General features: G+C 42.6%; 3 protein-coding genes and 1 long non-coding RNA gene across 5 annotated transcripts; 1 reads left to right on the top strand and 3 right to left on the bottom strand.

The window, feature by feature from the left end:
- Positions 1-1473: 1473 nt before the first annotated feature.
- Positions 1474-6919, bottom strand: ppp1r14aa (protein phosphatase 1, regulatory (inhibitor) subunit 14Aa). Its single transcript, XM_003970727.3, has 4 exons — positions 6658-6919; positions 3872-3952; positions 3668-3700; positions 1474-2162 (listed from the first exon to the last, which is right to left on the bottom strand). Exons 1-4 carry the CDS (start codon positions 6850-6852, stop codon positions 1980-1982), a joined length of 492 nt encoding a protein of 163 aa, XP_003970776.2. The 5' UTR covers positions 6853-6919; the 3' UTR covers positions 1474-1979.
- Positions 4814-7007, top strand: LOC115252651 (uncharacterized). Its single transcript, XR_003890978.1, has 3 exons — positions 4814-6540; positions 6623-6840; positions 6915-7007. It is a non-coding gene; the product is annotated as an uncharacterized lncRNA (long non-coding RNA).
- A 439-nt stretch (positions 7008-7446) lies between these two features.
- dlb (deltaB) lies at positions 7447-12210 on the bottom strand. Its single transcript, XM_003970746.3, has 7 exons — positions 12005-12210; positions 11674-11913; positions 11467-11524; positions 11117-11374; positions 9896-10257; positions 9052-9268; positions 7447-8860 (listed from the first exon to the last, which is right to left on the bottom strand). Exons 1-7 carry the CDS (start codon positions 12053-12055, stop codon positions 8151-8153), a joined length of 1896 nt encoding a protein of 631 aa, XP_003970795.1. The 5' UTR covers positions 12056-12210; the 3' UTR covers positions 7447-8150.
- Positions 12211-17639: 5429 nt separating this feature from the next.
- On the bottom strand, positions 17640-22172 carry LOC101068253 (nuclear apoptosis-inducing factor 1). 2 transcript variants are annotated; one of them, XM_011611047.2, is made up of 4 exons: positions 22027-22172; positions 21300-21504; positions 20116-20487; positions 17640-18497 (listed from the first exon to the last, which is right to left on the bottom strand). In XM_011611047.2, the coding sequence occupies exons 2-4, from the start codon at positions 21424-21426 to the stop codon at positions 18088-18090; spliced, it is 909 nt and encodes a 302-aa protein (XP_011609349.2). In that variant the 5' UTR covers positions 21427-21504; positions 22027-22172; the 3' UTR covers positions 17640-18087. The 2 variants fall into 2 exon arrangements, with proteins under 2 accessions (XP_011609349.2, XP_011609350.2); XM_011611048.2 differs by lacking the exon at positions 22027-22172 and adding an exon at positions 21867-21884.
- Positions 22173-22199: the final 27 nt, after the last annotated feature.

The following is a 22199-nucleotide window of genomic DNA, read 5'->3' as shown; positions in this document are numbered from 1 at the left end:
GCTCTGAATTAGAGAAGTGTTCCCTTGAAGAGTTCTGTCAGCTCCAGATAAAAGACCAATATGTTTTTCCCTGTAAGGTGAGGACTTTACAGGGAAGTGAGGACATACGTGACTGGTACTTAAAACTCAATAGGGCTGTTTGAGAGTTCAAATTAGTTTTTAACATTAAGGTTTTAATTAGGTTTAAGATTAGATTAGCAACAGGGATAGTATATAGTTGTTGTAGTTAGGTTTTGGGGCTGTGGAATGTCTTCTTTGCAATGTGTGTGCAATACAAATGTGTGTGTGTGTCTGTGTGTGTGTGTGTGTGTGTGTGTGTGTGTGTGTGTGTGTGAGGATGAGTGAACATGGCCTTGGCCTTGAGACAGGATTCCTCTCTAAATGGTGGATTTTTCCTCTGAGTGCTGATAAAAAGACAAATCAACACTGGTGCTGCTGCTGCCTGTGTTCCAGCAGGCCCCCAAGGTCAGTGAAGTAACCACAGGGAAGGACATTAAGACAAAAGAACTGAGTGCAATGTGCATGCAAACACGTTAAGTGTTTCCACAATGGAAGACACGTTGACGAGACTGCATGTGTTGAATGTGGCGCTCTACTGACCCCTAGTGGTCTTTGATGTGTAAAACGTGACGCAAAAGTTCACCATATCTGGATACTGGGACGTTAGGACCGTCATGTAGTAAATGGAATCATAATATTAATTACACAATAATGGATAGAGGTTGGTTGAGTTGTGTTTAATGAAATGGCCTTGTTAATTTCTTTCTTCTTTAAAACGACCCCAGGAAGGATCAGAGTTAGTGCTGATGGGCAGAACAGAGTGATTAGATAATGCAACAATATTCTAAAAAGAACACAATATTTCATATAAAATATTTTACATAATCTGAATGCTACACAAATCCTTACCCTGTCCAGAACATCACACTGTGAGCTTAAGTCAGATCCATACATAAAACCAAATTTAGAAAAAGTCTGGAACATTTTTTTTGATCATTTAATTAGAGTATATTAAAATACATTAGATATGGCAATTGGTGTTTAACACAACACATAATAATTGACCATCGGGAGTGAATACTTAAATAAATACTCTAATAACTGAAGAGAGGAGGACAAAAGCCTGGATTATATCATGTGGAACCAATTTCCCACCACCCCAGAAAGTGGAACACAAAAGTTCAAGATATTTTCCAAGTTCTGCAACAAATTTTACCAGTTGACATTTGAATTATGGTCACAAAAATAAAACAGAAATGTGTGGACCCAGTTCCAAATCACTCCTCAGTTGGAACAAAAATCAAACTGACAAATCTTTTAAAATAGCTAGAGCAGTAGACAGAAACGTGGAAGGATCGCTTTTAAAATATTAAACCACAACAATGACTGAAGACGTAACAAATTTAGAGACAGTGATGTGCAAGTATATAAAATACTTGTGCTCAGTGGAAGAACAACAATGTCACAATTCAGTGTTTGATTCAGTGTCATCTTCTGTGGATTTATTTTTGTTTCATTACAAAGTTCCTCTTAAACCAAGAAAGCTATGCTCTATGAATCACTTATATTCATCTCTGCTTAAACTGTTTAACGTCAGAGTAACAGGAACTTTATCCAGTCAAATACGAAGCACATTTAAATAAAGGCTGTATAAGCACACTGTAACATAACAAAATGAAGTCGATAATGTATTGATTTCAGTATACACTCTGAATGTACATTTATGATATACTTACTGTATGAAATAAATGTTTTTAAGACAGTTGGCTATTATTAAAATAGGGGTTATAAATGTGTGGTACGCCAGATGCTGACGGCAGTAAGACCAAATTATTTTACTATCTAAGCTCATCCATTTTCTCCAAGAAGAGCCAACAATATTCATGTTAATCTTTGGTCGTCATTTTTAATAGCAAGCTTTGAAGTACATGTTTTAGATCACAGTTTTGGTGTGAGGCGAGGTGAGACGCCGGCGGCGGTCAGAGGGTCTGGTTTTGACCCCGGCTGTGGTGACACTGTTGGTGATGGTGTGGGTTGTTAAAATGGTAGGGCTCGTGTCGGTGGTGGCTGTGACTGATGACCGGGTGCTCGATGCCTTCACTCTGGAGATCCTTCTGCTTGTGAACTCCGTCCAGCTTGGCCACCAGCTCCGTGATGAAGTTCTGAGGAGCAGCAACCATGAGGAGATCACATCAGCCCAACAGTTATACTGACATGTGTGTTGGAGGAAATCCTTTACTGCTGCAGTATTTACAGCACACAGTCCAGCTGGAATCTATCTCCATCCATTTTAGTTCACAAAACACTATGAAAGGAGTCACATTTCATTTCAGGTTTGCCAGTTCCCACGTTTTATAGGGAACAAAAAGTGGACACATTCCAATAATTTGCAAATAAAACGGTTTCATTAAATAATCATCTTATCACTCTTGTCAAATTCCACTTAAGTAAAACTACTCTGAAGGAGAACACTCGGATTACAAGTCTGACATTTCATTCCAAACGTCTCGTAAAGACCTGAAAATAACCCTCAGCAGAAGATTAAACAAACACCAAACAAATGCAGAAATCAGTCCAGTTCCATTTAGTTCAATGTTTACAGCATCTTTATGTCCATAAATGGGCAAAGAAGTCTTTGAAAGAGTCTGGAAGAAACACCAGAGGCCAGAGAGGGGGAACTCCCCACTGATTTAAATGTGAAGTTACTATTGAACAGTGTCAAAATAAATTGAGCATCAATAGATCACAGAGGATTCTGCTTATTGCTCTCTAATGAATCTTCTGGGCGAGTTGTTAAAGGTCATTCCAACCCTTAAATAAACACCACTGCGATGATTTATGTGCTTTTACTGCAGAGCTTTTTTATGCTCATTCCTCAACGCTAAAGTCATAACAAAGCTTCAAATGTTTCAATACTCCCCTTTTGTCACTTCCAGCTGATACACAATGACTCCTGATGTAAAACAGAGCAAGAACGAAGATTAAACTAGAAGGAAAAGAAGAGGCAGCAGCAGCTATTGTGCCTCTTGGCTGTTTTGTATTTGTGACTGGGCCAATAATTGAGGTCAGATGGTGCTTTGTTGCAGACAACTCACAGAGAACCATTGTTGGGGCATGCGGACTGAACACGCTTCAGAAGCTGCAACAAAACTGAGGCAGGAGAAAATTGAATGAGTCTCTCAGTAAAAATGCTACAACAGCAGAAACGTGGCAGCAACAGTCATACGAAACATCCACTGAATCCTATAGAAACCTCTGCAGACAAACAGGCCTGATTTGATGGTGATGCAATATTATTTGAACTATTTAATGATCGGTGCTCTGTGACCTGAAGCTCAGGTTTCTGACGTGTTGACTGATTTATTCCAGGGAGTTAATCCTCCTAAATTTCCAAATGTCGGTTCCTTTTTCTTCAGGACATTATTGCTCATTTATTTTAGTTCTGCGGGTTGATTGTTGGGGCATGTCAGCGTAACTATGGAAGCGTAGAGTGTGAAGTCTGATGACATCATCAAGCAGAATCATATTGATGCTGATGATGTTGATGATGATGATGATGGTGGTGGTGGTGGTGGTTCTACTTTTAAAAATGGTAATCATCCAGCATGTTTTAGGGGTAATCACATGTGCATCATAATTTACTTTAGCTTGAATTTTTAAAACCTACCTCTGTGTTGTTGCTGCAGTTTTGAAGAACCTCCTGTTAAAAAAAATGAAGGATTTTATTTGCAAAAGCCACCTATTATCATCGTGAGTTAATTCTTAAGACAGAGCAAGCTTTCACCTGTAGAACTCTCCCCTCTTATGTTTTCTGTACATTATTCTACACAGCTTAGAGACACGAGTGCATCTGCTAGTTTCCTGTACTTACCCGCAACTTTCTGACTCGCTCCTCGTCATTTGGCAGGTCAATTAAATCATCGATGTTTACCTCTTCTGGCATATCGGCCTCCTGAAGTGCACACAGAGACGCTTCAGTGATGGAGAACAGCTTCCCAAAAGATATACAAGAGTCAACCATTAATTATGGCTTACATTATATTTTATAGTTCCTACCAATTTTATTTGGGGATAAATTGTGCCCAACCTTTTCTTTTAAGCTTCAGCAGGAGCCTTTCAACATTTGACATGATTTTACATTTGTCCGGAAGCATTTAGGCCAAATAAACAATAACGTAGAACTGGGAATTGGTGGACAGGCCCTGGTGCAGCAAACCAGGCCTCAATCCTGAAGTTTCCTCAAGCATATTTTCTGTTTGGGATGATGGAGAATTTTAAATGATGGCATTCAGTGCCTTTTTGGTGCAGGATGTATCACTAAGAGCGCTTTCCAAAGAGTTCAGTCTTAGTTTTGTCATTCTCCAAAACATTTTACAGCACAGCTGTGGAGTGTCCGCGTGCTCCTTCCCAAGCAGAAATCTTTTTTTGAGTAAACCTTGGCTTCCCTCCCTGTGTTCTTCCTGTGTCTTGGGGTTGATTCTTGACTTTAATGAGTCTCTGTTGTGCTCCTGGGGGGCGACCACTTCTTGGTAGAGTAGCAATAAAGATTTGATTGTTTTTCATTTTTATTTTCAGCACATTATAAATGCCCTTATGTCAATGATGTCATGGTTTAGCAGAAACGAATGCAAATGTTTTACATACTTGCTCCTGAACGTTGAGAGAAGGGCATGAAAAAGACCAGCCTTCCAAAAGAGCCTTTTCTCTCTTGAATATCTGAATAGCTGAGAATCAAAATCCTTTTTGTGTGCTGCATCTTTGATTTATGTTCTCTTCTCTTATCGCCCCTGTCCTCCCTCCTCCAACCTCCCTTTCCTCTATCTGTACTCAACTGACCTGAGGGTTCAACCCCACTGTGGCTTCTGGGGGAGGGGGGGGGGTTCAGGCGATAGGTTCTGTAAAGTTGTTTATTTTTTCTTGCTTGAACCCTCCGGGGTCACAGGGAGGTGCTGGAGCCTCTTCCAGCTGCATATGGTGAAGGCAGGTCCTCCCCTGGATGAGTCGGCAGCTCATCGCAGGGCCTTACGTATTTTATTGGTTCGGTAATTTGCTCAAGGGTACCTTGGCAGTGCTCTGAAAATGTCCTGGGACCTCCTCCTGCTACCAGAACACCAAGTTTTGTCCACACAGGGGCTTGACCCACCGCACCGTTTCATTTTGTTTTATTTTTCAAATATGCTTATAATCAGAAAAATTTTGGTGTAGTTAACATCACATCCTGGGTGAATGTTGGGTTTTAATTAGTCATTTATGAATATGGGTTTAAATAGGACAGTTATTGGGTTCTGCATGACATGAAAATTCTGAAATTTTGTCTCCTTTTTCATGTTGTGATGCAACATTTCTCAATTAGATACATCCATACACAAGCGGATCAAGCATCTGGAAATTCTGTAGCTTCCTTTAGGAATAATAAAGTTTCATAGAATGTCAAAGGGAATGTTTTGGCAGAGGGGTTGAATAGAAAATGTTCATGTAATACTGTAACAGAGGCTTGCGCTGTTTAAACAAACGGCCTTTGTGGAGTGAATAAATGGTACCACCATGATTGTGTAACCAGGTCCAACATACTGGACAAAACTCAGGTCACACCAAAAATGTTCTAAGCAAGAATGACAATCACAGAAGGGGACAGCAGAGATGATACAAGCTACTTTTGAGCTGTCAAATCAATTTTTAAGGAGCAAAACCCGCAATCCTGGCAACAGTTTGAAGTCATCTGACGGGATAGGCGCAACTCCTTGGGTTTACAGCTGCTTCCCTCAGTCCATTCTCATCTTCAGCCATTGCTTCGCTCCATGAAGAGGAACCAAGCGTGTCAAAAACACTAAAAATAGTGAAGACGCTTCATTGATAATGCTGCAGGATTCAACGATGAAAAACAGGCTTATAGAACTCGACACGACCACACTCGCAGCATCCACCAGGGTTTCCTGCTCAGCAGGGTTTACTTTAGTCCACCCATATACAGGAATACAGGTCGCTGCTCCATTAAAGCCCTCGCTCACACTTCTGAGCGTCTAATCAAAGTAATGTGCATGTTTTTGGTCTCTTCAGCACTCAACGTGGGGAGAACATTTAAACACCACAAGGCTCCAAAACTGGACTCTCTGGGAGCTTCATACTGTAAGTTGCTGTTGCTAAGCAATAAGCTGCCACTGCCAGAGCCAGCGTGTCAACATAAATCTAAATATCTGGCAAACATTACAGCATAAGTGTAAATAAATATTTTACTTTTGCTTTAACGCGGCATGTAATCTGCAAAAAAATAAATAAATAAATAAATATCAAGTGATTAAATTTAGATGAAAATGGTGGAAATACTACTACAAGTATGCATGCTGTCCCTAAAAGGTGGTGTGCGTGTGTCCGTGCGTGTGTATGAGAGAGAGAGAGAGCGAGAGAGAGAGAGAGAGGTGGGGTGATGGGGGGCAGCAGATCCAACATCTGCAGGAAGATACTGACTTGTCCATGTAAGGAGAAGAAGACTTGTGCACCTCTGGTCTTGATCCATTTGATCATCTGACAAAGATCCCGCAGGTCTGCGTGAGGAACTTATCAACGTTTTTCAATTTTGTTCCAGAAACAAAAGTTCTTATTCCCCTACGATATTGGCCGGTAGGTTTAAAAGAGTCGTTGCGCCGCTGTTGGACCCACCTGACCGGAGTAGAGCTGGTCCAGACCCTCATCGATCCACTTCTCCAAGTCCAGCCGCTTCTGCAGCTCCTTCCTGTTGTACTTAACGGTGACGCGGGCGTGTCTCTTCGGGATCTGACACCCATGATCCGGAGAAAAGTCCAGATCTGATGAGTGCAGGTCCTCCTGGGCCGTGCCGCTTCGGTCTGCTGCCATTTCTGCTGTGCTGTGGTGTCTCGTCCGGACTGGTCTGAGTGATTGGATGTCTTTTTGTGCAGGGAAACAGGAGGAGGAAAGAGCGGCGGGAGGCGGTGACGGCGGCGCGCACTGGAGGCCAGCAAGCCCCTTCCCACCAACACGCATTAGTTAAGTAAACTCGAACCCGAACACTGCACCCGAACATGTAGAGGTCGCCTAAGAGATATACCATTGCAACTGTGGACTCTGTGCAAGAAATAAAAGGAAATATGTTTATCTGCGTTTCAGCTGTTTAAGTGACGTCAAGGTGGGGGGGTGGGGAGGGTCAAAGAGGTCACGTTTAAGTCGTCTGTGGATAATTGTCTCCATAACGAAGTACATTTAATAGTGCAAATTTCTAAAATTTGTTTTTTTCAAGGTTGAATTTATTCAGAATTTAGTGAAGAATCCTGACTTCTGTCCATAGAGATTCTTAAACATATCTGTTTGGTGGGGTTTGTGTGACATTTAACTAACTTCAAATTTGACTGGATTTGATTACATTTGACTTAGACCACACTCAAACACCCACACACACACACACACACCTGCTGAATGACTACTCCTCAATCATCACATTCACGATTTTTTTAATTCCACATCACAACCATGATAGAAAATAAATAATGAAAACTTTTGAACAAAACTCAAACTTTGGCATGAACACAAACGTAAACACTAACAGCGTTAAAATAAATTTTGATGACTTTTTGTCATCGAGTATGTTTTGTTGATATCCCTGCACTAAATATCTTTGGGATATTCCACACATTCCATAAAATATCAAGAGTTGGTCTTCATTCAGCATCATTTAAATATTGTATATTTGCTCTGTACATATGTGACAATCAACTGACAATAACTTTTCAAATAAATAAATAATATAAAGGGTAAAAATGATGGTACGCACAATAAGGAAATAATGGACAAAGGAAGATTGAAAAGCAAAACAAAATGTCTGTTTAAAAATGAGAAACATGAGAGAACAGAAATATTTTTGGATGGATTTCTTCGTATGTTGGTCAGAACGGTGACTTTTGTATATTTGGTTTATGTTACAGGTCCTGGACAGTCTCTTGGCTGCTTCTTTGGATCGTGGACAGTCAAAGCTTCGTCCTATAACTCTGTTGCTCATTTGCTTTTGTGTTTATATTTTTATGTGATGTTTTCTTCAGAGCAGAGAGATTTACAACCCTTGGATTTGCTGCTATCTTCACCGTGCATGAAGGGAGCACAACAACAAGTGCTTGTATGAGAACATCTGAGTTCTTGCTCTTTTATCTCAGCGCAGAGCTCAGACCAGCCTCGTCCCTCCACATGAAGTCATGACGCTCACCTCTGGCCTGGTTGCTCTCGGCAGGATTATGTCTATAGCCCGATCTTCCATCTGGGCAGAGTGTGAGGCTGAGGCGAGCCGTGCTGTTGCTGATTTTGAACAGACCATTTGGGCTGAGGAAGGCTTCTCTTTCGCTTCCTCCCAGGTTGTTGACTGTCTCTAGATCGTTGTAGACAGCAATCTCTCTCAGCTGTTTCCTGCCCTGCTGTGTCCTCCTTCTCCTCATGAAGATAACACCCACCACCAGAACCAGCAGCAGGACAGTCAGGATGCAGGAGATGGTGATGGTGGTCGAGGAATGGTGGGAAGTTTGGCGTAGCGCTGGCTTGAAGCTGCTCTGCAATGTGAACTCACAGCTCGGCCCCATGAAGCCCTTTGGGCACTGGCACACTGGTCCGGTAAAGTGGGTGAAGCACGTGCCACCATTTTGGCACGGACGTTCTCCACAGGCATCGGATCGCACGCTGCAGTTCTTGCCAGTGTAGCCCAGCGTGCAAGAGCAGGTGTAGTCATTCAATCCATCTTGACAGGTTCCTGCATTCTGGCACGGGGCTGAAGCACAATCATCAATGTTGACCTGGCAGTTGGCACCGGTGAAGCCGGGCCGACAGCGGCACAGCACGCTCTGGCCAAGGTCCAAACACTGGCCACCTGTAGATGGCAGAAATATTCCGGTCAGCCTCCAGTACATCAATCATTTGTTCCCAGGTAGAATAATTCCACTTGAACACGTTCTCTGACAATGGCCTTTCATATATATGTATATTTTCTTTTGTCCTTTTATTTTTGCATAATAAAAAGCAGGCTTCAGCCACAGAATGCCACCAGACGGTGCAACTCACCGTTCAGACAGGGTCTGTTGCTGCAGCGGTCCAGTTTCTTCTCACAGTTGGAGCCAGTGTAGCTCGGAGGGCAGCGGCAGGTGTAGCCTCCAGTCATGGTCTCCACACAGGTGCCGCCGTTGAAGCACGGACCATCTGCACATGTCATAGCAATGATCTCACAGTTCTTTCCATAAAAACCCTGAGGGCACGTGCACGAGTAGTCATTCTCCAAGTCCTGTTGACAATAAAAGAAACGATAATTAATATAAGAGCAGGAAGATGTGGAACTCTCTAATCATTGTTCAGCAGTGCACCAGAAACCAAAAAAACCTGAGGCCTGTTCTCACAAACAAAATACAAACACAAAGCACAAGTAAAATTTTTCTGTATTTGTTAATTTGTCTTTTTTCCACTATATTCTTCATTTGTGTGACTTAATTAAGTTCTATTTGTACTTGTGCTGTAGCAATTTCCCTCAAATCACAACAGTCTTGTTTTTTTTACTGTATATTTCATCACGCAAACAATGAAATTATGCTTCTATACTATTTGTCACCTGAGAAGATAACACGAGCAGGTTGGTTCAAGGATTAACAGTGAATTTAGCTGTATGAGGTCTAGATGGCGAATTCAAGCTTTGATACATGACAATATTGTTCTTTTCCAGTGCTTTACCATTTTCATTTCTAGAGTCTTCAGTTAGAACGCATGTTTAAAAGGTAGCTGAAGTCATATTTTGCTATGAAACAAAGTTCTATCGAAATGTTTGTTCCGTTTAGACAAAGAAACTGACGTTGTGTTGGCAGGGGCTGATTACATTGTTTGATTTTCAGATTATTGCTCTCGGGGCGTGCACACTTACATTGCAGCTGCCTCCGTTCTTGCAGGGGTTGCTGTCGCACTCATTCGTCTCCAGTTCACAGTTGGTACCGCCAAAGCCGGGCCGGCAGGCGCAGGTGTAGCTGCCCTGGCCGGTGTTTGTGCACGTGGCACCGTTGGCACATGGCTTGTGGTTGGTGCAGTAGTTGAGGTCCTGGTCACAGAAGAGACCCCCCCAGCCCTCCTGACAGTTACACTGCCATGGCTGACTGCATGTCCCGTGGAGGCAGCCTGGGTAACGCACACACTCCGTACAGGAGGGGCCCTGCCAGCCCATGCGACATGTACAGCCCCCCGGGGCCTCACAGTAGCCATGTTTCTCACTGCAGTCCGCTGAGCAGATGGCTGAGGAGGAGAAGGAGGGTGTGTTATTACAATAGGAAGGCTTTCACATGCATACACGCACATATACACAACGCCTAAAAGTGGAGTGTGTCTACAATAGGAGAGGTAAAGGCCTATATGTGAGGAAGGAAGGAAGCAATATATTTCCTGGAATTACAAAGTTTTATAATAATTAATCAGATAAAATTAAAGTGAACCACCAATACTCATTAATCATCAACAATGACCTCAAACAGGATCAGAGCTCAAGTTTTACTCTTTGGCTGAATAGGGTGCAGCGTCTCAAAGAGTCTGGACCCCGTCTGTAGTTATGGACAGGTTTTTATACTGGTCTAGGGAGACCATCCCCATGTATCTCTTGTTTACCAGCTAGCAAAGGATCCACAATAACTATACATGTACTTTCCACAAATTGTCCACTGACTAAAGATCATGATAAGGAAAGCTACATGCTGAATAATCATTATTTCATCATAACAAGGACAGCCTAATTTCCCACTACAGGGGGCAATTATGTCTATTCTCATAATATCAGAGAACATAGAGAAGCCAAGAATGTTATTAAGAAAACCTATGAACTTTAAGCTTTTTCGTGAAATGAACATTACAACAACATTACATAATATCAAACAGTGAGTGACAGGGGGATATTTCTCTATTGCCATTTATGGGAATCTCAAAATTCTCTTCTTTAAAAAAAAAAGCTGTTTTTTAAATAATTTTTTTAAAGTCATAATACTTTGAGCTATACGTACCTAACACCTATACTTTACATTCACAATTAACATGCCAAAATATGTTTTTTTAGAATTATTGCTAGTTTACATTGCACAAATACACTCTTGTTCTTATCTCTTACGCTCAGAGCAGTAGTTTCCCTTCCAGCCCTCCAGACAGATGCGGTTGCCCTCCTCATCACAGGTGTAGTGACCCAGCGTGTCGTCTCTTGGTCGGCAGTAGTCCGCGCATCCGTCCCCGAAGTAAAACTCGTCACAGAAGACGTGATAGGAGTAACGCAGCTCGCTTTGCTCGCCAAAGTGCACATCCTGGGACCAGTCCTCACCGATGGCGAGTCTCCTCTTAGTCGCCAGACGACTCACAAGGTTGTTTTGGTTGTCTGAAGAGGAAAGAGAACAAGTGGAGACAATGTTCATCATGCAAGATGAGAGTGAGCGATGGTTTCCGATGGGAACAATGAAAGAAGCTCACCTGTGTATTCAGTGGGAGACTCTGTGTTCCAGGCTTCGATAATTAACGAAAAGGTTCCCTAAAACAAAAAAAAAAATAAAAATAAAAATAAAGATGGGTTTGGTATAGGTTGCTTTCACAAAAATCGTTTAAAAAAATGCGATTTTCAAGTATGCAGGTTATAGATTGTTATAGGTTATAGATAAGGAAAAAACTATTTCAATTTACCGGCCACTTGAAGTGGAAGGGCACTTTGATGGGCGCGCTGCTGGAAATGGATGTGCGATCGGCCCTGATTACGTTGGTGTGTCCCGTTCCAAAGGTACAAGGGGGCTCTGCGGAAATCACATCCTCCGGGTGCTTGAGGCAAATTCTGAAGAAAATATGACAGTCCCTGTGTCTTCTGCAGATGCGCTGCGCCGTGTGGAAAGAATGGATTTTAAGTTCAAACACACCTGAGGAGAAAACCTGGAAGAGAGTAAAACACACTCACATTTAGAACGTCTGTGAGCTAAAAACGAGTGAAGATGGGTGGTTTAGTAACCAGCTGAACACTTACCACATGAACAAATGCCAGAGTCAAGAGACAAGTGACGTGTATGTGTGCCATTTCTTCTCTTATTGCTTTCCTTAGATGTAATAATATTCCAAAGTAAGTTTGAAAAAAAATCAAAAACGTTTCATCTCCTTTAAATCTTAAGTACTCCTTAAACCAGTTCAGGATGTAGTCCTTGGTTCTGCTGCTGGAACTCTACTTCTTTTGGCTCTAGTGCGTAAAAACGGGCCATGCGGTTTTATATCGGCCGCTTGCGCGTCACAATGTGGGAGGTGGAGCCGTGGCAGAAGTGTAGGGAGCATCCCGCTCTGGGGGGGGCGCTGGGGGGGGCGTACTGTCTGGGGAGGTAACCTACCCGCGCTACACCTGCGACCCCTGACTTGGATTAAACAGGAAAAAAAATCTGGTGTTTATCTGGAATTTCAGCCCTCCACATAAGTGAAAACCAGAAAACATCCTGTGACCCCTAAAAGTTTCACGAGAGCTTCAGTGATGTAATATATGAGTGCGGTGATTTGGGGAAAAACTTTAATGATTGTAATGTAAATCAATTAATAAAATGGGCTAAATCAACTAAAAACTGGATTTACAGACTAATGAACCTAAAGACACGGCGCAAAGATGAACTTTTGTGTGATTATATCCTTTATTTACAACTTGGCTCAAGTGGACAGCATAATATTTTTTCTTTGCGTAGTTTTTCCCAAATAAAGGACAAAAAAGTAGGTGAACACTAAAGAGCTGAAGGAAGTTGGTAAGAATAGCGCACAGCCGTTCTTTCTTTACACCCGCCAGTATAATCGTGGTGACGCGTGTGCTGTGGCAAAGAAAGGGCAGGAGCTTATCCCTATGTGCCTGTGTGTGCGTGCGTGTGTGTGTTGGGGGGGAGGCGCTATCATGTTGCTTTTGTTTGGATCTCATATGAACAGCTGTATGGTAATCAACGGCACATGGTCGACTGTGAGGCTCCAAACCAACTATTGTCTCATCTTCGCGTCCCCCACACCCCCAGGACATACACGCACACACGCACGCACACAGACCCCCCCCCTCTGGGCCGTAACACCTGTCGCTGCAGGGATGTGGACAGTAAACACATCTTAATAGCCCCCAGTACGAACCAGTCTGGCTCATTCTCATTGATAATATAAAGTTTTTGCGTAAATTATTTAAATATCGATGATTAACAAGAGGGAATCACGTAAGATTTTGCGTGGAGGACATTTATGAATATCAAATCTGACTCCAACAACAGGTCTACTGTTTTTAAAAGGACCTAAGGCGAGTGCTCGGGACTGCTGTGGCTGGTATTACTCTGCCAGGCTAGTGTGGGGGCTGGGTAAATGTGTGACAGTATGAGTGGGGGTGGGGGTCTCCTATTATAATGAGGAAAGTAGACGCGTGCCTGGAGTGGCCCCCGCGCGTCAAGGCACGCTCTGCCATGACAACAGGCACAAAGGGGAGGAAACACCCAGAGAACCAAGGTGGCATCAGAGTTGTAAATTATCCAATTATTGCAAAATGCACAGAACTGCTGTTTCTATTGTCAAATATTTTTGGCAGAATTGTATCATGGCACCACATCGATGAAGGTCAGTCAGGGCCTTTCCTCTTCCTCAGACGGAGAAAACGAAATCCTGCCCGTTCATATCTTTTAATCGATATTAACATCAGAAGATGGGGATTTTCCCCTGAACATTGTTTGGAAAATTTGTTTCATTTTTTCGCAAAAAAAGTTTTCCCTGCAGCATTTTGTTTTTACATTGTATTCAAGATTCAAGATTCAAGATTCAAGAGTACTTTATTGATCCCTTGAATCTTGAATCTTGTATTCTATCATGTCGTGTTTCCTCTTAGTCTGACTCATCTCGGTCCAACTGCTGGACCTCCCATGTCCTCCTTTGAAGGACGATATCTGTCTTTGTGTCAGGAGAGCAGATGGACAGTGCACCCTCTCATCTGTATTACTTTCTGGGGTGTGACACAAGTGTGCCACAGGCCATGGGAACCAAGCGAGACTTACTTCAACCCCCCAGCCCTCCTGTTAGGTGGAGTGGCCAGCATCTGCTTCATTTACAGCCCACAGCAGCTTGAATATTCTGTCCCTAAGGACACTTGGAGAAAGGGAGGCGGGGAGAGGTGCTGCAAATCTGATGCACGCAGACCCTCAGGGGAGAAGTTAACCGGCTTCAGCTAACACTGCAGCCAGAGCCGACTGTCTGACTCTGGAACAAAGAAGGTTTGGATTGGAAGTCTGCTAGGACTCCATGTGCATGAAGAAATCTGAGTCACTGGGTTAAAAATCTGGATTCTAAAGCATCTACACACACACACACACACACACACACACACACACACACACACACACACACACACACACACTTATATTGAAGTTCTAAATGCAGTCAGGTTTATTGGGGATATTTCTGGTCACTTTATAATAGTCTTTTTTTTTCTTTTAACAAGAGATTACATCTATTGCCCAAGTGAGGAATCAGCTTTTCCAATTAAATTGAATTAAAATGCAGAGATGCAAATATATTTTGCTGGCAGCAGCTGTTCATCATAATGCCGAGCTCATTTAACATACATCATTTAACATACATGAATATATTGACGTGGGTGGTGGCAGCTCAGGCTGTTGGGAAATGGGCTGAGAAGTTGAGGGTTCTGGGTTTGAGCTCCAATGCAGACAAAACATGGAAGGTGTTCTGGTAGTAGGGAATGTGCCAGAACACCTTCAGAGCACTGCTGAGGTACCCTTGAGCAAGGTACCAAACCCACAAATGCTCACATAGGGCCCTGTGATGAACTGGGGACTCATCCAGGGGTGCACCTGCCCTCGCCCATATGAGCCCCCTCCCTGTGTCCCTGAAAGGAATTAAAGTGGTTAAGAGGATGAGATGAGAGCTATATTTACATCTCTTTTTGAACAGCCCTTTCATTTAATTTCAATAGATACTTATTAATAAATGGCCTGAAATCTGAAAATGTAGAGCAAAGGTGTGATAGAGGCTCTGCTCTTGTGCTCGAGGGTCAGGCTCTGACTGGGCTCTGATGTTGATTTATATTTTATAAAGACAAACTCATATATGCAAGGTTGCAATAATGATCCAGCACTAAAAATATCAGAAAGCATTGGACAAAAACCATCTTAGATCACTTAACAGGAATCATATTTACATGGCACATTTAGATTACTGTATTATTATTATTATTATTATTATTATTATTATTATTATTATTGTTGTTGTTGTTGTTATAGGAAGTGGTTAGAAATCATATACCATGAATTAAATGGATCATTTTCAAACACATATTTGTTTTCTTGTGGTTTATTATTGGGGGTTCTGCTGTGCAGCCCTATTATAGAACATTAAAGTAGCTTCAACTATAGTTACGCCATCTGAGCCATAACACGATAAGCATGAGGATGTCCACAACAACAGAGCATCTGAGGGAGGAATCTCTGAAGGGAGATCTTTCGTACAGTTTTGAGAAGTCGTCTGTTCCTCAACAATGGGCCACTATCACTTCCATAAATGTTTGATGTAATCGCTTCATCCCATTCAGATACTGGGAAGACTGGAGCATTTGCCACATCAATGCTTCAGCAGCTCTTTGGACAGCAGAGGGAGGGAAACTTGTGTAGTGTAGACCAGAAACACAGAAGCTGTCTATCGGGACCCCCTCACATTCCAGCAGGAAAACCTGGCAGCAAAATGATCTCATTCGGGGATCTACCGGATGAGAAGATTGGACGCAGGTTTAAAGATCAGGTCACAAATCCCGTGGTTATCCACAATGCCACATGATGGCAAAGAAGTGCACATGTGAGCTGGTCCAAGACACTTAGCTGTGTCTGCCTTGCATTATGACGCAGACCAGAGGGAAACTGGGAGAACTGGATGGTGAAAAGGTGACCAGTAACAAGCAGGCATTAATATCTACTGTTCACAGGTAGACACAGCTTAATAAGCCTTAAGAGAAAGGAGCCACCATTAGCAAAGAAACGTGAAACACTCTACACCAGCGCTGAGATGCTACCTGTAGAGACAGGGGTCAATAAGAGCCAAACATGGTCCTGTCTAAAATTTGTCAAATCAATGCCCCACGAGGGCCTCTGTGGTCACGAACGAATAACTACAGTGATTAAATAAAAACATGAAGCAGGAAGGTTATGTGTTCAATTCCAAGTCTGGCTTTTTCTGTAGTTATCAGTTCAGTCTGGAGCCACAAGCTCATCGCCACAGGTCACGGATGAGTTTTGGCAACAGTTTGCTTTATTGTATTTTTCTACAACGTGATTAATGCTTCAATTTCTGGAGCAAACATGCCTAAATGAGAGCTACTGACCACAGTTGAGCAGAGCACAACAGTTTCAGATGGCAGCAGATGTTGATTATTCTTTTGTTGAGATGAAAAAGGCCTGATAATCATTCCCACCTTCCATCCTATATGTTTTCTCTACAGCCCAGACTGTGCTGCTGCAGCTCATCTGACAGATGGGAGATGAAAGGAGGAGGAACAAGGGGAAAGAAGAGGTGGGGGTGAAAACTGAAGAAAAAGAAAAGCTGCGGGGGTCGGCTAGGCCAACAGAGAGGGGGAGGAGAGATACTGCATATAGCAGGACAGATCGATAAACGCATTTTATTTTCCATGTCTTTTGTGGTATCGTGCCAGATGTCAGCAAAACAGCTTTTATAGTAACACGGAACATCACTGTGGTAGTTACTCTGCATCCCCATGATCCTTGACCCGTGTGCAGCAGTGCACAGAAACGTTGCCTGTGTAGAACTTTCTCTGTCCAGACAGCTTTTAATTTGTCTTTTATTGAAGCGTGAAGAGGCTGAAATTACTCGCAGTAAATTTGTGCTTAGAGGGACTTAGAGAAGTTTAGCAGTTCTGCGAGGACCTGAAGGTGAAATACTGACACTCATTGTGAATACAGCTGCCTGTCCCCCCCCCCCCCCCCCCTTTTGTAAAGAAGACGGCTCAGTGGGGAACTCCTACTGTTGCACCACCCCTCCTCCCTCCCACCCTCTTCTACAGCAATGGCAGCTGCTCAACTGACCGAGGGGTGAGGTGTTGAATAAGGGGAACAATGCAACGGACTTGATTGAATCTGGGCGCGCACGCATATGCGTATTTATGTGTGTGCGTTTTTTTGTGTTTTTTTTTTAAGTGGGGAGGCGCCCGTGTGAAGAAATGTGCAGTAGGCCCCCTACTGTCACTAACCGAGAACTGCCGGAGTTCCTCCAGCTGAGTCACAACAGCGATATTGAGCACGTTTACTCAGGCTTTAGAATGCTGGATGAGCTGTTGTCTATTGCCATTTGTTCCAAAACACTTTGACTTCATCTTGCCTGTCTTCTTTATTCCACCACATTCAAGTTTCTATTAAATAATTATCCGTGGACGTTGATAATCATTTACATCTCCATAGGTGGTTCATATAAAAAGGCATAAAATAAATTTGAAAAGAACTTCAGCTTAACCTAATGTAGGTTTGATGTTGTTTTGTATAACACACCTTATAATCCTTTCAACAACTTGGCCAAAAATAACTGGATCTGTGTAACAGATCAGGTTTAGATTTAGGTTTGCTGCATTTCATGGCACAACAGGTGTGAAAAAAGGTGTTTGAACAAGTTTATTGAGCTTTCAATTAACAAAACTTCCATATTCAAGTGTTTGTTTCAAAAGTTAAAAAAAAAAAACATCAGACAACAAACTATCCCGTTACGCTTATTTAGTTAGCAGACATTGGGACCATATTATGGTCAGGAAAAGAAATCCATTCTGACTTCAGACATAAAGTACAATCACACAAGAACATTAACGATCCGAGTGGCCACATTAAATCTATATTCAAAATGTTATCTTCCTTTGAGCAGCAAATAAAATATCTCTATGCGTTACTCCTTTTGTATGTAACCCATGAATGAGTCCATCCATGAAAAAGATCTAAATGAAACCAGTTTCAAAGTGTAATCCAACCAGCAAGCAATCCTCAACAACCTTAAAGCTTCCTGCACCTAAAGGTCAGATAATCAACCTGGCATCGGTACCCTGATGTCTCCCTCTTACAGGGCTGGCCGTCCATTCAGCTTGTCGTGCATGAGGGCAATGGCTCCTCCCGTAAAGTCTCTGAGAACTTGCACCGTTTCCCTCTGAATCTGCAGCGACTCGCGCACAAACTCCTGCTGGGTCTCTGCGAGCTGCTGCACTGACTCGGACAAGAGCTCCAAAGAGCGCGAAACCGTCTCCAACAGGATGTTGGTGGTGTGCTGCTCCTGAACACTCAGCGACGCGTTCTGTAGCATGGCCTCTTTAGCATTGTGCGAGAACGACACCAAGGGTCTGGAGAATGTCTCTTGTGGTCCTGGTTTTAGGACGCCATTGTTTCCTTTGTGATTTTCCGTCTGTTTTACTAACTGACTGTATGGAAGCACGTCGACCTTTTGGTCCTCGTCCGAGTCTCCAAATGCAGCATCTTGATTTGCAAAAAAACAAACAAACACACAAACTCATTAGGGTATTCTGATCCATCCATCACAACTATATAATTAATACAAATTCAGCCCCAATAATCCGTTTTGCTGTGGAAGCAAAGACAACCATCAGTTTGTGATCCAGCTGTAATAATTCATTAAGAAGTTAGTTGGGTACCTAATCAAAGGGAAACATCTTGCAAGTATTGTTTGCAAGATTCACTTTTCATTTCTTTTAATCCAATACTGCAGCAGTATGCGCAATAAATACTCATTACCTATTCAACCAAACCCATTTGCAGCAGAGACGTACTGTATATCTCCATTACAGGCCCCGACCAAGCCAAGAGCTCCAAAAAGCACCTGATATTGATATGACTCGACTGCAAAGTGGTGAGATGGAACCCAACACAATGTAGAGTTTATTAGCCTACAGCAGGTATTATTTGACCTTCACAGCACAATCCTGTATCAATGTGAGGGATGTATTTAATATTTCAGGGTTTTTATGGGCAAAACAAATAATGAGCTTTCAAAAGAACTTTCAGTGTGTAGATAGTGTTCAAATGTATTAATAATAAGCACTCCTTACGCTTAATTACGATCGCTGTTTCTAGAATTCCACAATACATTTTTCAGTAATTTCCCAATTCTCGTTCTGTGCTGAATGAATAGGATAAGACCAGAAAGCGGGCAGTTAGCTGTCATTGGAGTGTTTCGTCCAAGGAAACGTTTGATCGACCTACTGTTCTTGTCATCAGCTTTGCTACCGCTCGGTGTGTCTGGAGCCTCGGTGGAATCGGAGGGAGAAGACGGGGGAGCAGCCGCAGATGTATCCACGCCATGCCGTCTTTTCATGTGTTTCGCCAAGTTCGTCGTGTTACCGGCGTACTTGATAGCCACACGGCATTGTTTGCATATCACGTGCGTCTTGTCAAGTTTCCCTTCTCTCTTGAAAAACCCGAAATAATGCCAAACGTTTGACTTATGTGTCCTTTTGGGGGCATCAAATATCTTCTCGCAGTTAACGTCGGTCTCGTTTCCCTCCATGTTTGTTGTGGAGGCTCAACTTCCGCCCGTGCGGGAGGAAGCAGTGGTGCGTTCAGGAGCCCTCGGAAACCCCGCATGGAAGGCAATCAAAATCAATCCGATCGGAGTCGCTCCGGTTTGTACCTGCCCTCCCTAATTTACAGCATTCATTTATTTGGCTCGAGTTAAAATTAAAATTTATGTGAATATTTATAGAAATAACATTTTTTTAAAAAATCAATAATAAATGTTTCCAGTAACCCTCAAGTTTGATGATGGTCACTCATTTTGCTTCATTATTCACTTAACTCAAATATGGAAAATTCTGCTGCAGCAGCTTCCCACTTGCATATTATAGGACGGTTGGGATGAGTTGCATCCATATAATCACAACCATATAGTGACCACATATAGGCAAGCACAGTGGTTGAACTAGCAACTGGGTCATGATTTCCTCAGTAATCCTTCATTTAAAAGCTTGGTTGGTTAAATTAGGTTCACAGTCAAGAAAAGTAAGTTATTATTATACTATTTCTAAAATCACTTTTTAGTGCAGAGTTAGTAAGTAAGTTAAAGCTGTGTCAAACGTACCACTGGGCAAACTCTTGAGTCCAATCAGATCCTCCTCTTCCATTTCTTCCTCCTCCTCTAGCAGGTCATCATCATCTTCTAGGGGACCAAAGTCCCCTGAGCTGTGGTCCTCATCTCTCATCTCCAGAATACTATGAACTATTTTCTCTGTCTGATTGAGTTCTCTGCAGAAGCGAGAGTTGAGACCCCTGTTGTGCAACTTCCCTGCCTCCATAGCAGCCACTTTGCGTTTGGTGTCGCACTTCAGGTCCGACCATTTCTTGACCACCTCGATCACTTCGCGTCGACACTCGCCGATCTCATTGATACGTGCAGTAATCTCTGCCCACGTCCGTTTCTTCACATCTGATGGTACGCCGCGGTTAAGTTTGCCTTTGAAAGAAAAAACAAACCACAATGATTTGAATTTCAAAACTAACAGCACTTTTTACAAGCAATATTAGAACAATATATTATGTTTTCTATTAATGTAGGCTTTACTTCACAAAGTTAACAAATGTATTTTTTGAATGATGAACTAAATGAACCTTAATTTTCTGACACTAACTTATTATTTTGAGAGGTGTCAATTGTGAGGATAGTTTTGTTAAAAGATCGGTAATATAGTCTGTGGATAATTAATAATGGCCAGTCGTGACAACGAAATGCAATAATTTAATGTTATTGCCACACAAACATACTTTGTAGCAGCTCCACGCAGGACAATCCTGAACAACATCAGGTCAGGCGTCAAGTGATGACTGAATGCTACACGCCAGACTGGCCTTTCTAAATAAAAATAAAATTATGGACATTTGTCAATTACCCAACCGACCCCCAATGCTTGTTAATAGCAGTTACATGTTTCCTTTGGGGTCAATCACACTTTACTATTTGTGTTTTAGCTTTCTGGGTCATTGCGTATTAGCCATGGATTGACATCTAATAAAATATTAAAATTCAAGTGACATTTTAATACAATGATTTTTAAATGTCATCCTTTACTCACTCTACCTGCTTAACCCTAACCTTGATGTGATTTTGTTAAATCAGTGTTCCCCTTTAAATTGGTGACAAATCAAAACTGAGATTAACTTTGACTCATTTTAAAAGCGGAGAGGCAGCAGCTTCGCTCTTTAAACGTCCTTTGCTGTCCACTTCTTAAAGAGATGTGTAGCTGAGGTATTAGTGATAGAAAGACGCACCTACGACCACCATCCGGTTTTTCCTGACTTCCTTCAGCAGGATGTGGACTTCACTGCGGGAGAAACGAGCTTTTCTCTTCCTGAAGCGGGTCGCGGTGCCGTGGTTGTAGAAGACCGACGAAGACATCTTCCACCCTGTCTCTCGGGTTTAACATAGACTGTGTGTCCTCAGTACAAACCGTGTGTCTCCAGCCGTCTTCAGCACCTGTGATCAGCAATAACAACAGTGTTAAACGCTCCCCACACAGTTAAAAACAACATTGACTCCGCATCTTTTTAACCACGTGAAATCAACACCGGTGCAGCGAAATCATGACGGTCCAGTGTGTTGGCAACAAACAGCGCTACAGAGTAACCCGCATGTTTGAATCCCAAAAAGTGTCCATGTGTAACCCGAGTTCTCCCAACAATGTCGGTGCAACAGCGCCTGGACAATGGACGATGCTCCTCTGCTGGACTGTCCGCTTAGCTGGTGCTATCTCCAGCCCATTCAGTACTACTTAAGTTCTTCATTTGAAGCAGTAACGATTAACTTTATTTGCATTGTGCATGGCGACATAAACGTACTCAGCACGTTTTGTCTGAGCAGCAGCACACGGACGTGCAGATTAGCCCATCTACACCACGTTAGCTAAAGCTACATTGTTCAACCACCAGCCTCTTAAAGTTGGCGTTTGTCTGCAGCGTCAGAGCAATAATAAAACGTGTGAGATGGGACAAAACTCACCAGGTTTCCTTTCGCTTGGATTAAAATTCATCCAGAATCACAGCGATAAACTTACTCATGTGTAATATCGCCACCGTCAAGCCAAATGCTACGAAGCGACGCCGCTCGAACAACTTCCGGTTACGTTGATGAGCCGGCCAACGCGTCGCTGACATCAATTAAACAGCATAAAT

The sequence above is a fragment of the Takifugu rubripes genome, chromosome 15 (assembly GCF_901000725.2).
Source record: "Takifugu rubripes chromosome 15, fTakRub1.2, whole genome shotgun sequence".
NCBI classification, from domain to species: Eukaryota; Metazoa; Chordata; class Actinopteri; order Tetraodontiformes; family Tetraodontidae; genus Takifugu; species Takifugu rubripes.
Note: the sequence above shows the minus strand (reverse complement) of the source record. Positions and strands in the feature narration are given on the sequence as shown.

What these genes read in the sequence shown, in the direction of transcription:
- ppp1r14aa (XM_003970727.3), bottom strand. Translation starts at nt 6,852, where the DNA reads ATGGCAGCAGACCGAAGCGGCACGGCCCAGGAGGACCTGCACTCATCA. An exon ending in AGCGAGTCAGAAAGTTGCGG is followed by an intron (nt 3,701 to 3,871) that starts GTAAGTACAGGA and finishes TTTTTTTAACAG; the next exon opens with GAGGTTCTTCAAAACTGCAG. An exon ending in ACTGCAGCAACAACACAGAG is followed by an intron (nt 2,163 to 3,667) that starts GTAGGTTTTAAA and finishes GCTGCTCCTCAG; the next exon opens with AACTTCATCACGGAGCTGGT.
- dlb (XM_003970746.3), bottom strand. Translation starts at nt 12,055, where the DNA reads ATGGCACACATACACGTCACTTGTCTCTTGACTCTGGCATTTGTTCAT. An exon ending in GTCTCCCACTGAATACACAG is followed by an intron (nt 11,375 to 11,466) that starts GTGAGCTTCTTT and finishes TTTCCTCTTCAG; the next exon opens with ACAACCAAAACAACCTTGTG. An exon ending in GGGAAACTACTGCTCTGAGC is followed by an intron (nt 10,258 to 11,116) that starts GTAAGAGATAAG and finishes TCTCCTCCTCAG; the next exon opens with CCATCTGCTCAGCGGACTGC.
- LOC101068253 (XM_011611047.2), bottom strand. Translation starts at nt 21,426, where the DNA reads ATGTCTTCGTCGGTCTTCTACAACCACGGCACCGCGACCCGCTTCAGG. An exon ending in AAACCGGATGGTGGTCGTAG is followed by an intron (nt 20,488 to 21,299) that starts GTGCGTCTTTCT and finishes TTTCTTTCAAAG; the next exon opens with GCAAACTTAACCGCGGCGTA. An exon ending in ACTCAAGAGTTTGCCCAGTG is followed by an intron (nt 18,498 to 20,115) that starts GTACGTTTGACA and finishes TTGCAAATCAAG; the next exon opens with ATGCTGCATTTGGAGACTCG.